Genomic DNA, 16,269 nt, shown 5'->3' on the forward strand with positions numbered 1-16,269 from the left:
TTCAACAATAAACAAAAATAAATATCTCCAAAAATAGAAAGTGTGGACAGAATTATACATGTGTCTTGAAGCTGATTTGTAATTAAACATGTCATGAAGTATTCAGGGAACTGTCAACAGCTGAATTTGACAATAACAGCAGGCCAGCTCCAGATCAGACCACACAGTGGGCAGGACTTTAAGCTTCAATGAGGCTCTATATATCAGGCCACATGAGCCTGCTACTTATCAGATAATATCAGTGACATAATGTGGAAAGTTTTTTTTTTTGTTGTTGTTTGTTCTTGGGTGTTGATGAAATACAGTAAAGTTAGGCTTTACCTCTGTATGTTTAGCCCAAGACAAAAGTTTATTATGCACTGCCAAGTGTGACATAGTTTGACCTCTTGTCAAACAAGCCTGTGGAGAATATATTGAAGACAACAGACCATGTGTGCAAGACATGTATTCATACATATACAATAAGTCTAATCCAGTGCTGTAAAAAACAAAATCTTGGAGTTAATATATATAAAAACTCAGCACCGAGCTTCGCTGCCCAGTAGGTGGGTGCCACAAGCACAGGTTTATTTTCCTCTGGTGACATTTGAACATGTCAAACTTTGCTGCACTGCTGAATTTACTGTTTGCAGCTGTGACTGTGGTCTCAAAGAGCATGAAATGACTTTCAACACACTTCCAAAGAAGAACATACAAGCCTACGCATTTTAAGTGTCAGTGTAAGCATTGTATATTTATATTTACCATTCGTGCTGTGTACTCTTTTGTTCACCAACTTCATTCCACATTCAGGGGAAAAAAACATACATATTGCACTGAAGACTTCAAGGCACAGTTGATAGAGCTGAAGACAGCTGTCAGACTGTAAAATGAATTTTGTTTTTCTGTTGATGTTTTAACAGATAAATAAAATAAATACCAAAAGTAAATTTGTCACAAGAGACACTTCACAGGTGAGACAACATTAATGCAATCTTTTCAGAATACTTTCATTTGGCTTAATCTCATCCAGTACATTTATAATTTCTGTAGGCAGTGACTTTATTGACATATTCTTACAGAATAATTGTCTCAGTGTCATGTTTCTGTGTTACAGACAGCTGCAGGTCTGTTAAATCTTATTCACTCTGTTATATTTGTTTCTCTTCAATTTAAACAGTGCAAGGAGATATTTCTATTACTAGTAAAAGGTGTGATTATACACTCCTAAATCTCTAAATGTTATCATTTGGTGCCTGATAACACAAAGACAACACCTTTACAGATTAACTGAGTTAATCTTAGGAATGGACTTGAGAAACGCTGGACGAAGGTTACAGTAAAACATAAACCTGCAAAGTGAAAAGGGGAGAAATAGCAGTGTATGGGAAAAGACTTGGCAATCTAGTGCGTAGAAAAGATATTTTCATATGTATATCTGAATACAGAGCAATAATGATTCTAATACGTCCTTGGAAATATTGAATGTACACAATACTAAGCCTAAAAACAGCTTAATGTTTATCTAAAGTTATTTTTAAAGTAATTTTTTCGTGAATGCATAGTATATCTCAAACACTAAGATGTTTTCCAGCATATTCTTTACATTATACACTTAAGATTTAAGATGCATAAATCATAGTCTGTATTCTTAATGTTAGTAAGACAAAATTCATTCAAGTTGCCAAATCAATCATGATTACAAATGGCTATTTAATACATTAATTTTATTATATTAAATAGAATCCCATATAATGTTAACTGGACTCACAGTCCAGCATTTTCATGCTCATGCTTATGCTGTACATACAGCTAATATGATTCTGTAAAGGCCACATGCACGTTTTAGAACATTACTGATATGAACAATAATACCAGTCTGTTACTTTGTATGGTTAGCAATGATGTCAGATGTCTCAATTACACTGGCATCATTATGAAAATACCTGCAAATATAGACCTTTTGGAAATCTGTCTACTTAAAGAGGAAGACTGGAAAAGTACATTTTGACATCACTGTAATTTACAAAAGAAAAAAAAAAGATTGCAAAAACTGGTGAAGTTGAAAGTATAGTACTTGGTTGTGTAACTTTTATCTGCTGAATAACCTGCAGGATGCTCCATGTATTTAAATATGCTCTAAAAACATAGCATTTTCTAGAGTGGGACAAACTAAATACAGCCAAACACATTCTTATCAACCATGTTACATAGTTTTGCTTAAGTTTGTCTTTAAGTTTTCAGGATATTAACCAAGTCACAACCTTTATCAAGATATGTGCATTAGGAAAGAGAAGGTGATTGACTTGGAGCAACCCACAGTCATTCATTAACACATATATGTTGTAAAAGAGTTGATAAATAATCACAGCACAAATAAATCAGTAACTAAACAACTGTAACCGTTGCATTATCAATCATCTGGTGACATAATGTCCCCAGAGTGCATAAAGTTAGAAAGCTGCCCAGTTAGTTACCAAAACGGATTTCTAATCTCATCCACAATCAAGTGAACTACCTTCAACCTGCTGTTGAGAAGGCAATCCATGATTTTATTGCATCATGTAGAGCCTCTTTAGACATAGTTATCCAATACATTTCTTTTTAATTCAAATGCCATGTTACCCCCCTCCTTGTATAAATACTGTTCCATCCATGGATCACCATAATCTCTTCATGCTTTCTTTATCTTCATTTCTACTTCACTTCTGCAGAAATTCTGCATTCGGTAAGAAAATAAACATTCTAAACTCGACATGAGGTGATTTAAAGACAAAACTAAAACCCCTTTGTGCAAACTGAAACTTGTTCACAGCAACCATTTGGGACATTGGAAGATATATGTGATCGTTGATAATCCATCAAACAATGCATAACAGCATTTCAAAATATGTTTCTCCGATGTGACAAGCTTGCATAAATAAGTTCCACCCAGTTTGGAGATGTCAGGGCTTCGGGGCATATTTCCATTCTGTAAACTCTTTGGCATTCAGTTATACTGTCTATCCGTGCAAACAAAACTTACCAAGTTAACAATCATAAAAAACCACGTTCATCCAGTCCTTTGGCTGTCACTGGGTTCCATTTTGCAGTGGGTTTATTGCTATTATGGCCTATGAAGAAAAAGAAAGAAGAAAAAGGCCATGTTTAAATATATTTTATTACAGCATTACCCACATTGGCACATAAAGAAAGAAAATAACTATCAAAAATTCATTCGAACAATTTTCTCCACTTTTGTAGTTATTTTCCATGGAGACTTACTTGTTTCAGGTCTGGCTTTTGGCACATCTTGTGAATTTGTGTCGCTAGGGAGTGCGTGGCTGTTATCTCTGCGTTCACTCACAGCCGCTGACCGTGGCACCGTGGCAGAGAGGACAAGAGGTCTCTGGTTGTGGTACTTGAGTCGGTATGTTTCCGTCATACAGTTATCCACATTAAAGTATGTTGTTAGTGAAACCTCTTGAGGTGGCGCTGCCTGTTCCACTCTGCACCCAGGCAGTCTTTCTTCACTCTCACATGACAACTGGATACCCCTTTCTGGGTCAGAACCTGACTTTGAGCTTGCATCTGAGAAAGTTCGAAGGCCCGACATGTCAGGCTTCTTATGAGGACTAATGTAGGATGTGGATGAAAGGCGAGGACTACATGGAAAGGGTTCTTGAAGCATCCGGGGACGGAACACAGCTTGGCTATCGTCACCCTGTTGAGGAAACATCCGTTGGTTGGGTCGAAGGTGAGGTGACCCTGTTGTACCAAGCGGACGTTGGTTGTTCAGTTGGAGAGGTTCTTCAGTCACATTACTGGGAGGGTGGTATGGCAGGGACATGTGAGAGCTCTGGGAATCAGAGGCAGTAGCCTCACTGTTACTGGAAAGATAAGTGCTTTCTCTGTCCTCAGGCTCCGAGAGAGCGAGATCATCAGAGCTGTTCCATTCTGAGCTACTGGTTTTTGTAATGTGTCTCAGGGTGCTACTTTCACCACTGTGCACTCTGCAGTTCACCAGCTCCTGCTGCTCACTTTGACTGTTCGCTGAACCAGCAGAATTCCTCTCTGAAGACACTGCTTTTCTTGAAGTGTTAGATGTGTACTTTGACTTTCGTCTAAAAGAAAAGAGAATGATGAAAACGTCAACATTTTAAAGATATAAATAAGCATCTCTTTAAAGGAGAACTGCAATTTATTTGAGTGCATCTTTCAAAATTACTGGAGTATAATGTGTTGCGTTAACATTTGTTATTCACATCGTAGCTCGCTGGAAGACTTGTAATAAACAAGGACTCATGCAAAACAGTGTTCATGGTAGAAAGAGGCTTACATTTAGTACAAACTCTGATGGGCTGAACAATTTTCAGTCACAAAGTTTGAGTCCTGTTTACACACTCAGTCAGAGTTAACCATCTGCTGTGTCTCAACTCCCAATCATACTTCCGTGTCAAACCAGGGATTTGGGAATGTTTGTTCTTCTTCGTTCTGGTAGGCCCTTTCAGAAATTTGATGTTGGATGAAGCATATTTATCAATGTCACACTAAATATAATCAAACAGAACCAGTTGGTCAATGTATGCTACCACTGTTGATTGTACTCACACATAAATCCCTCGAAGCTGCGATTGTAAAGCCTTGATCTGTGCTAACTTTGAGTATCCGCCACTAATCAATAGCTTGGAGTCTGGCAATATTGGTTTTGTGATTGCAACATAGTAATTTCTTTTTTTCATTTTTGAAAAATGTACAGATAATAAATTTCAGCTGCAACTACCATTTTAGTTTAGGGTTCATGTAGGTTGATGTTATAATCTTGATATATGGATAATTGAGCATTTGATTTAACAAGCATGAACTTTGAACATAAAAGTAAGGCAATTTGGGTTTGGTGAGTTATCTTTTGGTTATGATAATGCTCCTTGGCAATAAGTGCTGGAAAGCCTGCAAACTTCCCTTTTTTAACAGTGCCACATTTGTAAAGAAATGCTTTTGAGAAATGAGTAGCACAGTTGAGTATGTGGGTTGCATTAGGAAACCTCTGCACCTCCAACAATTGCAGACGGCTTGCTTCCGATATTTGTCTGGTGCACCTTTGGAAGCAGCAGAAGCATAAGGTTAACATTTGAAACATTTTTTTTTTATATAATTGTTTTGTTGAATTCAATGTTGTTTCTTCTGTCATTCGCACCTTCCACCCACAAAAAACTTGCTAAATATGCAGGAGGATGTTCTCGGCTCACTCTTGTTCATCAGAAGCCAGTCAGGAATCTGATTGTCAGTTCCTGTGTTACCCCTAACTAAAAACAAGTGTTAATAGAATAACAAGCTTCTTGTTGTTGGCAGAGAAAATTCTGCAAGTTTTTAATGCTTGTCACCAACATTGTTAACTCTCAAGCACATATCATAAATGCCCTTTCCATACAAAATGTAGCACCACGTAAAAAGAGAATAAACACGCTTTCAAATAGTAGACTATAGGATTAAGTAGGAAAAAGCTTTTTCAAAAGAAATAAATAATCCAATCTTTTTCTGTTAAGTTTGTTTGATATTAATTTGTTTTATTTTGACTTTATGGAGAAGAAAATCATTTATTACAGTACTATGTTCTCGATGGGGCAAAAGGTTCTCCTGTGGAGAACACAAACACACCCAGTTTCCAAACATATGTTGCCTTTCAGAATTGGCTTGCTGCCTGTTTGCTTTCATTGTCCTCTTACACAGGTCATCTGATACTTTGTGTTTTTCCTTACCTCTGAATGTGATTTAGAGTATATGTAAAAATTGCAGCAATATTTCGGAGCCCTAATTTCAAACTAAGGAGTTTTCTCTCTCACAGAGCACACTTCTCCCAAGCTGCTGGAAATGTCTGAGTCTTTTCCTGTTACACTTATTTACACCACATGAAATGTTCCAGTATGCATTATGAACTGGTTTGAACACATATGATTTACTTTTCAAATGTATAATGGCACAGGAGTTTCACTAATAAATTTAATTACTACAGTTAAACTGAGGCCTGCACCTCAAAGTAATGGGTGAACATGAATATAGACATGCATGTCATCTGTCAAAGAAATTAACTAGAATTACCATTTATGGTTAAGCACTGTAATATGAAAAAAGGAAACAATACCTTGAACCTGGGCTGCACTTTAGATGTGAAAGTGAAACTTGGTCATGGTTTTTTCCCTGAGGTTTCGCCTGATGCTTACCTTTGAAGAACAATGGGAAGGCAATTAGAAAAATATGAAATATGTATGCATGTAGTGGTTCATTCTGCTGCAAATGTTCTGAATGTTAGAGAATAAAACAAATATTGAGAATATACAAAACAACACATGAATGCAGAGTTTATTCAAAGTAATCAGCCATAAGATTAACACAGATTAAATAAATAAACAGACAAAATTATTGTACCACCCTTGGTTTACCAAAAATTTCATGTTTTTTGTTTTTTTTTATTCCTGGTACATATAATGGTACATTTGTTTGGAAAACAAGGATGATCTAATCATTCACTCCATGACTGGACGTCTGAACTTGATGCTATAGTCCTCTGTCGACACAAGAGGGCAGTAATTAAAAGGTAATCTCACAAGACTGCCTGGATGGATCAGTCACCAAACTTGCTACAAGCACCAGCACAGTTAAGAGACAGCATGCCTCTGAATTCCTTCCTTGTAAAAATAGATGTGTTATTTTTTAACTTTACTGTTGCCCCGGAGAGCTCCATGCAAGGATAGAAGCTTTAGTTGTTGTTTGGAAGCCTTGGCATAGTAAGTGTAGCACACTCAAAGTAGAGCATGCAGCAGAATAATATTCATGACAAACAAAGCCAGCAGCCATGCCCAGCTGTGCAATCTGAATTAGTTTTTGTGGGATTATCATCAGATTAATGCCCATGCAGGGCCGCCTGGGTGAAGGAGTTAGATAAGCAAGTACAAGCTCAGGAATCAAAATAAGACATAAATCAGTCAGTCATTCACATTGTCAGCATTACATGAAGATAACACATGTTTTCAGATGAAAGAAAGGCAGAAAATAGACAGAAAATGTGGACATGTATGCTCTTGTGTTACTTGATAATTGCAAAATGTGAATGAATACATTAAAAGAAAGGTTTTCAAACACCCTAGGGGAAATATATTTCACATAAATGACAATTTGAAGGTAAGATTTCTTGCAAATCTGAACCAGGAAGCAGATGAATTGCAAATTAAAAATATAAACAACTGTTCACATTGACATGTACATGTAGAACTATGCTACTAATCCCGCTTTCGTCATGTGTCATTCTTACACTATTTTCTTATGATTGTTTGCCAAGGCAGATCTTACATTTTATATATATATATATATATATATATATATATATATATATATATATATATATATATATATATATATATATATATATATATATATATGTATATATATATATATATGTATATATATATATATATGTATATATATATATATATATATATTTTATTTTATTTTTTTTTCTCCTGTTCACACTGTTATATGGTGAAAACTATGTGGTTATGGACTTGTTAAAGTCAAAGACCTCAATACTTATCATTACTAGCTGCAAGTTACATCACATCTGGACCTTTAATCCTGATAATCCACAACCTGCGTCTGTTACCAGAAGAGACACTTAAACCTGGGGATAGCTATTTAACATTTTAAACTTACCATTGTGTGAAGGTGAGGTCATTATATTTGATTTTGCATTGCCTCCTTTTTGATGCAGCTGGCTGAAAATAAGAAAACACAATTCAGCAGGTCTGCAAACTAAATAAAGTACTTTAGAAATTCTTTAGGTCTTTTAGATCACTGAACAAACACCTTAAAAAAATACTGGCATTGCTTTTAGTAATGGTTAGATTAGTTTACTGGAGACTTGGTAGTATGAAATCTTTTAATGAAATAAAAATAGTTTAAATTATTGTCTTTACAGCCTAACTGATGATACTGGAGAAATCTAGTTAGACATCATATGTATTTTTCATGTCAAGACATGACACTACAAGGGTTAAAAATCCTGACATTACCTGAGTCTCTGGCACCCCGATTGCTGTATTATTTCAGACTGAATCATGACTGCTTTGACCTGTCTACAGACTAGCCATTTAGCATAACATGCAATAAGTTGGCCTAGTTTTCATTTCAGTTTAGATATATATAGACAAAAAAAACCTGTACTCAAAATGGATAAATAAAGTATTGAAGTAATGTCTTTCTTTAAGTTATAATGTTTTTTTGTTAATATAAAAAGTCTGGAGTTACAGAAAGGTCAGCAATAAAGGTATAAGACAAAAGGAGGATATTCTCACTGACAGAAGACACTGTTCCTAACCTGCTTGTGAAATACCTTACTTTTAGTCCAGGTTTTTCACCATCACTGTGAAAAGCATTAGCAAATTGTCTACCCAGGGGCTAATTTAATGGGTTCCAATTAAAGAATGAGCATCTGCTGACACTCAGCATTGTATTACATGTGATTTAACAGAAATGTAATAATTGTACATGTTAAAAACTAAAACCTTAATATCAACTTTGGCTGTTTAAGACCATGTTCACCATATCTCAGCACCAGTCTAAGCCATATCTGTGCTGATATAGACATAATATGTGTTTATAATTCCAGTTTAAGAAAGACAAGGTGATGAGTGGTAATGCAGACATTGTTCATCAACTGATGGGGAACCATGTTAATTTGTACATTCTGGGCCACCACCTTATTGTATTGGAGGGGTTTGTGTGTCCTGAGGATAGTAGCTATGTTGTCGGGAGCTTTATGCCTCTGGTAGGGTCACCCATGGCAAACAGGTGTCTAGGGGAGGGACCAGACTAAGTGCGGCTCAAAGACCCCTATGATGACAACGACCATGGGCGGAAATGTACTCTTGCCCGGATGCGGGTCACCCGGGCCCCCCTCTGGAGCCAGGCCTGGGGCATCAGAGCAAGCGTCTGGTGGCCGGGCCTTCACTCGTGGGGCCCGGTTGGGCTCAGCCCAAAAGGGTTCCATGGGCCCCACCTCCCATGGGCTCACCATCTGTGGGAGGATGTGAGCTGGGCGGCAGCAAGGGGCGGGGACCCTGGGTGTCTGATCCTCAGCTGCAACAACTGGCTCTAGGGACATGGAATGTCAACTCTCTGGTGGGGAAGGAGCCTGAGCTTGTGCGTGAGGTTGAGTGGTTCCAGCTAGATAGACTCACCTCAACGCCTGGCTTGGGCTCTGGAACCAGTTCCCTTGAGAGGGTCTGGACCTTCTTCCACTCTGGAGTTGCTCACAATGAGAGGTGCCGAGCAGGTGTTGGCATTCTCATCATCCCCCGGCTTGGTGTCTGTATATTGGGGTATACCCCGGTGGATGAAAGGGTAGTTTCCCTCCACCCTTGGGTGGGGGGGACAAGTCCTGACTGTTGTCTGTGCTTGTCCACCAAACAGCAGTTCAGAGTACTCAACCTTTCTGGAGTTTTTGGAGGGAGTGTTGGAGGGTGATCCCTCTGGGGAACCTCCAAAACTGAGACCATGGTCCTCAGCCAGAATAGGGTGGATTGCTCTCTCCGGGTCGGAAGTGAGGTCCTGCCTCATGTGGAGGAGTTTAAATATCTCGGGGTCTTGTTCACAAATGAGGGAAGGATGGAGCGTGAGATTTACAGACGGATCGATGTGGCGTCTGCAGTAATGTGGACTCTCCACTGGTCTTTTGTGGTAAAAAAGGAGCGGAGCCAGAAGACGAAGCTCTCAATTTACCAGTCGATCTACGTTCCTACCCCCACCTATGGTCCTGAGCTGTGGGTCGTGACTGAAAGAACGAGATCCCGTATGCAGGGGTTGAAATGAGTTTCCTCCGCAGGGTGGACGGGCTCTCCCCTGGAAATAGGGTGAGGAGCTCGGTCATCCAGGAGGGGTCAGAGTAGAGCTGCTGCTCTTCTGTATCGAGAAGAGCCAGTTGAGGTGGCTTGGGCATCTGGTCAGGATGCCTCCTGGACGCCTCCCTGGTGAGGTGTTTCAGGCACGTCCCTCTGGGAGGAGACCCCGGGGGAGACCCAGGACAAGCTGGAGGGATTATATCTCTCGGCTGGCCTGGGATCCCCTCCACAGAGTTTGCAAATATGGCTGTGGAGAGGAAAGTCTGGGCTTCCCTGCTTAAGCTGCTGTCCCCGCGACTCGATCCCAGATAAGCGGCAGAAGATGGATGGATGGATGGATGGATGGATGATAGATGGATATGGGAATATTTCCAGTTTCTGAATGTATTGATTTCTAATATATTCATGAAAGATATTGTAACTTAATTGTGTTGAAAGTGTTCACTTTGACACAGTAAGTGCTTAAAGGTACTCAGATTAACTGTATTAATTTATCAGTTTAGAGAAATTAAAAGCACAGTTTGCACAGTTTTTCTTACCTTTGCAAATGGACCTCAGGTGTTGATCTCTGGTCTGGTCTTACAACAAACCCATCAACCCCAGGTGAATCTGGATTGGTGGATCCACTACTGAGCCTATCACTGCTCTCATAGCCAGACTCTGTTCTTTGAATCGTCCACGTCTCACTACGCAGCAGAGTCTTGGGGCCACTTTTGAGTCTGCTGCTCTTCTGGTGGCTTGCCCTGCTCTCTGACTCTACAGAACTGTGACTCTCTGTCTCATGTCGCTGCTCATCCTCATAAATTGTCATTAAACACTTTTGCTTTCGATCTTCTCTGACCCGTGCATATTCTCGCTCCCGGTCTCTCACTTGTTCAATACGCACTCTTTCCTGGGATGAGGACTTGCTGCATCGGGGGCTGTCTTGTTGTTGTTGACGGCGCTGCTCCAGTTCGTTCAGTACAGTGTCCACATTCAACACCTCCCGAATGGGTCTCCAAGTAGACTTTGACTTATTTCGGTTTCCTCCACTTCCAATTTTTTCCCATTGTTCATGACAGCTTTCCTGATCAAAGCGGCCTGGGGAAATGTTTCCCCTCCGGCTTTGTCCGCCACTTTGAGTGCTGCAGGACTGTCCATGTGGCTCCTGAGGTCCTCTGTTTTGATGGTTTGATGACTTCTCAGTACGTGGATAAGTTTTTGCTCTTTCCACAGGAAGCTTTGGCCCATTCTCTGGTGGAGATGAAGATTGTACATGTAGCGTGTCTAAGAAGAGCAAAAGAGATTATCTATAGGCATAAAAACTGATTTTATGTTCAGTATATATCTATTCTTGTTTCATTTGGGCACACTGTTTTGTTCATTTACAGCAGGGGTGTCCAAAGTCAGTCCTTGAGGGCTGCTGTCTTGTAGGTTTTTGATGTCTCCTTGTTCCCACACACCTGGTTTACATTGAATGGTTCAAGCCGCCTATAAAGTTTTTCATGGTGACTGATTCATTTGAATCAGGTGTGTTCAAGCAGAGATGCATGGAAAACCTGCAGGATTGTGGCCCTTGAAGACCGGAGCTGGGCACCCCTCAGTCAGTGTTCCACTTCTAGCTGATGTGCAGAGTGAAACAACCACACTTTACCTTTGTGTTGTGCTGGCTCAATTCTCCGATGTCCTCTGTCCTTTTTGGATGTTTCACTTGGCCTTTGCAAATTCTCCATGTAAGGTTCTTGAAATTTGCTAGGACTGCCAAAGGGATGTTTCACTGAGGGCAAAAAAAGGGAAAACAAGTAAAACAAATGGTAGATGAGTGGTTGCACTGTATTTATTTTTTTCTAACTTATAATGTTCTGTACATTAAGATATAGCTTCTTAGAAATGCTAACATTTGACTACCTGACTTGAGCATGACAAATAGAACAAATGATGTGACCTCTTTGTGCAGCTAAATGTTACTGTTGATCGCTTGTGTACATCAGCTGGGAGGATTTATATCAGCTTATTGCTCTAAACAGAACAGCTCCAGCATAGATTTTGATGCTTTTTTCACATTTCTAATGGATTAAAATCAGGACTTTAAATTTGGTCATTCGAAAACTGTGACTCAATTCTTCTTTTAACATCCTTTGGTAGAACAACCTGGGCTTACTGTTTATCTGCATGACCCACTTTCTTTACATATTTAGTTCACAAGCAGACATGCTCTGGCATATCCTAAGGTTTAGCACTTGCAGGTTCCATTCAAAATTCCTTGTGGCATATGAGAGGCTTTTGAAGCCATTTGGCCTAGATGACTGAGAACCTACACAGATTATTATTTTAGTTACTTTATGATACTAAATGATACCCTCAAGGTCAGTCTCATCAGCTCTATACTTGAAAGACCACAATGTCACAAAAGAGGATGTTTTCATCATTTAATTGCTGTCTTCTGTCACTACCACAAACTTCAAAATTTGAAGAAAAAGTCATGTCAAATCTAATGTTAATACACTAGAAAATCCCCCACCCCCCAAAAACAAAACAAAAAACAAACAAACAAACAACAAAAAAAAAAGCAAATGTCATTGTTATTGGGAAATTGTATCACATTCCAGATTGCGGTATTATCTGTCTTTTCAATATTAGGATTAGAGATTAAAAAGTACCTTCTTTTCAAATGCACCTGTCACTGTTTCTGCTTGGTAACCTTCCGATTTCCTTGACTCAAAAATGGTCAAAATAGTTAAATTTGATTTAGAGGGACACAAAAAAAAGACTTCATCAAGATATCCTGAATTGCAGTACCAAGTAACAAAATTAGATTCTGGACTGGAGTGCTGGCCCTCATGCCTTTCAAAAAGGTTTCTGGACTCTACAAATTTATTTTTTGGACACAGGTGATTCCTTTAAAAATTACACATTCAATGAGTCTCACTGACTGCTTTACAGTGGTTGGGTGTAACAAGGCTGCTAATTAACAAGAAAATGTTGTCTTCTACAGAATGTGACCCTTCCCTTTTGTGGCTTACTTCTCACAGTAAATTAATTGTATAACTTCCAGAATTATTTGGTCATTTTATTATTAAAGTGTATGGAATGGACTTCGTGAGTGGTCATATTTAAAAGACTGACTTTAATCCTGGACCTTGTAAGATTAAAGGGATTTATTTGTAGTTTTACTGTGTGTAAACTCCCTGCATACAAAAGACAGCCCAAGGCAATTCAAAACATGGAGTGCAATAACACAATGACCCCCAAAGAATCCAAAATGCAACATGGAGTGAAATCCACTTTGTTTTCTTTAATTTTAGAAGTGGCTTGCATCCAACTTACTGCCCTTAAAGAGAACAAGTCAATTTTAAAGGTTCACATGGTTTTGCCAACTACAAATATATAATACTGGATCTTTGTAATAAGTAATGATCATATACAATATTTATGTCTAATTCTTTACATCTATACCAAATTCTTTTTGTAAAATCAGGGCTATTTAACTCAGTTTCATGAAGGCTGCAGCCCTGCAGGTATTCAGTGTATCCCTGCACCAGCACACCTGAATCAAATTAATGAGTCATTGTGCAGAACTTCATAGCCAGTTGTACACATTTAATTTGGGTCAGGTGTGTTGAAACAGGAACAGACTAAAACCTGCAGGGCTGTAGGAACCAACTTAAATAGCCCTGGAAAAGTCACAAAAAATGATCATATTTACAAGGTTAAGTCAAATTTATGTGTATAAATTAGTAGAAGTAGAACTGCCTTTATCACAAGAATGATTCACATCCAAGTCTTACATGCCAATTTGAACTTTTCCTCAGTCATTCATAATAAATTTTGATGCAGCATGACAACATTTTTTTCCTCCGCTTTGTGAACATTTCTCTTCCTCCATCTCACAGCAAAGGAGACAGGAAACTAAACAAAATCATACAAAAGAACAGATGCTGCATCATTAACTTTGATAAAACACACCACTGCTGCCTCTTCTGCCAACCCTGCAGTGTGTTTCTTCACTTAGCAAGCAGTTCACCGTGAGAAACCGTGACGATGTGCACTGCAAGCATCTGCCTTCAGATGAGCAAGTTCACCTAACAGCTGCTGTCTTTCACTTGCATACCTCATGTCCTCTTTTAGTGAGACCACCTTCAGCAGCACTGTTCCTCTTTGTATCTATTTTTAGTTAGTCAGCATTGTACCTGAAAAAGCTGCTTTATGTTTTTAAGACCCAGCGAAAGCATTATATAACAGTAAAATAATCGACAGATCAAAGAACTATTCTTCCACAATCAGGACATTGAAAAGAACAAATGCTGTGTGCGGGTTTATTTCTTGGAAATGTGACAGCAGGCAGGGAGTTGTCTGTATCAGTTGTGCTTATGTAGTCTAATGATGAGATTTAAGTAGCTCCCCTCAAAAAAAGGTTTCACATTTGGACACACCTTTGTAAAACGTACACATCTGCCAACTAATTAACAAATGCACACATGGAACATACTGGCAGAGACTTTGTTATGCAAGTTTATGCCCACTGGGCATTTGTCTCTTTTCTTTTTCTTTTGCAGGAGTTGGAATACTGTATATGAGGATAATTTAAAAGAATCAAAAAACTCTTAAAACTATACAGAGCATCTTTGTTGTACCTGAGCAGTATGAAATATAATTTCACATAAACAAAGTAAAAGAAAAGGACAATGATAATAATGTTTTCAGTCACACAATTTTGATCTGCATTTAGTTACTTACACTGATTTTGATAAAAACAGGAATCCTGGCCTATGCCAAAGTATTGGCACCAGATAAAAGCAGAACAATCCATGTAACAGGCACGATGCCACTGACACACACACACACACACACACACACACACACACACACACACACACACAAGCTCATAAACTAATGGGGGCAAACATTGGAAACATCAAGAGGAGGAGTGAGAGCTGTATAGCCAGAGCAAGAGTGCATTTGGCCACAGCAGCAAGGATTAGGAAGCAAGGCGTGGGTGGTAATCTGTGTGCAACAGAAGCATCATCCATGTGAAGTTCAGGCCAGCACACAGGACCAGACAGTCTTTCTGTCAATGGTTTCACATAACAATCCGGGTGAGCATAACCTAATGTGTTGCTTGAATGTGTCATTTTCACTTAATGATGATTTTTCTATCTAAGGACGGACCAGATGCTACAATAGATGAAGATTTTTTTAAATCAAAATGTGAAGCAAATTTAAATCCAACAACATTTTGATCCCTATCAGCATCATGCCGTTTTATGTTTCATTTCACCTCAAGTCCCATGACGCACTAAAGGATAATCTCAGTGATTCCCGACTGGCAGAAAACCTTTGTTATTAAATAAACTTCTGTGTGGAAAGTTTTGTTAATTATGAAACATAACCTGAAAGTATACCAAAGAACACTCAGAAGAATGTTTGTGAACTTGTGCATGTTTGCACATTCATGTAAATCATTTTAATGGAAAAAAAAACCTGACCAGACTCACTAAAGCATAGCTGAATATAAACACACACTTGTAATAGCATTTGACTATTTAATTGATCAAAACATCTTTATTATTACAATTATGGTTAAGCAGTGGGATAGGTTTTATTTCAGTTTCAACAACCATCCTCTGGGTCTATTTTTGTTTTGCTGAAGTTTTGCAAATGTTAATTTGTTTGAGGTTTTGTGTGGTAGTCAATCTTTGCAAACATTGCCACTGCAAACACCATAATCATACTACATTAGAGTGTGCGCAAGGGTGTAGGCACAGTGACACCATAGGTTCCGGTTTGATAAATGACTTTGTATTTGTATTATCAAATTTTCTACCGTGTGTCTATGACACTGAATAAGAAAGTTGAGCTGCCTGTTGATCACCACCCGGTGGTTAGTTGGATCAGGTGGCAAAAAAAATGCTCTGAATTGTTCTGGGTCCCCAAGATTTGGTGTGTCTTTTCCCCTGGTGTTCCTCCTTCCCCTGTCTCTTGTGGATTGTGCAGTCTTCCTCTGGTGTGTGTGTGTGTGCAGCAGGTGTCTTGAAATAAAATGGCACAACTGAAAAGAAATCAGGCTTATTTTACCATGCCTGCTTATAAAACCCCAGTGGACCATCATTCAACACTGGATTGCAGCTACAGCAATGTGGTACACTGGCTGCTAGGCATTGCGGAGTCTTATTTGTAGTGTATATAACTAAAGCAACTTTCTGCCACTACCTACCCTGGAACCTGTCAGTCCAGTCACCACACCGCCTTGATCCCTGACCCTCTGTTGATCTTCAGCTCAATTCCAACTATTACAAAATAAATCTGTTAAACCTGCTTTGGTGGATAACTGAGATGGGCAGATGAACCCTAATGAAGCTTTTAAAAGTTATTCCAAATTGTTTCGAAAAAAGGATTTGAAGCTTCAAATCCTCAGAAACAGGCCACACCAGTGGCATCT

The 16,269-nt window shown here is 38.9% G+C and overlaps 1 protein-coding gene across 1 annotated transcript in view; it reads right to left on the reverse strand.

Moving 5' to 3' along the window:
* Positions 1 to 31: 31 nt before the first annotated feature.
* usp53b (ubiquitin specific peptidase 53b) overlaps positions 32 to 16,269 on the reverse strand; it is a 29,464-nt gene continuing 13,226 nt past the window's right edge. Inside the window, exons 12-17 of the mRNA XM_079264897.1 lie at positions 11,485 to 11,607; positions 10,391 to 11,117; positions 7,666 to 7,727; positions 6,101 to 6,179; positions 3,244 to 4,082; positions 32 to 3,092 (exon numbers count right to left, since the gene is read on the reverse strand). Of these exons, the coding sequence (XP_079121023.1) occupies positions 3,016 to 3,092; positions 3,244 to 4,082; positions 6,101 to 6,179; positions 7,666 to 7,727; positions 10,391 to 11,117; positions 11,485 to 11,607 (1,907 nt within the window). The 3' untranslated portion in view covers positions 32 to 3,015. The remainder of the gene's footprint in view (positions 3,093 to 3,243; positions 4,083 to 6,100; positions 6,180 to 7,665; positions 7,728 to 10,390; positions 11,118 to 11,484; positions 11,608 to 16,269) is intronic.

This window comes from Telmatherina bonti, assembly GCF_933228915.1.
Source record: "Telmatherina bonti genome assembly, chromosome: 3".
Classification (NCBI taxonomy): Eukaryota; Metazoa; Chordata; class Actinopteri; order Atheriniformes; family Telmatherinidae; genus Telmatherina; species Telmatherina bonti.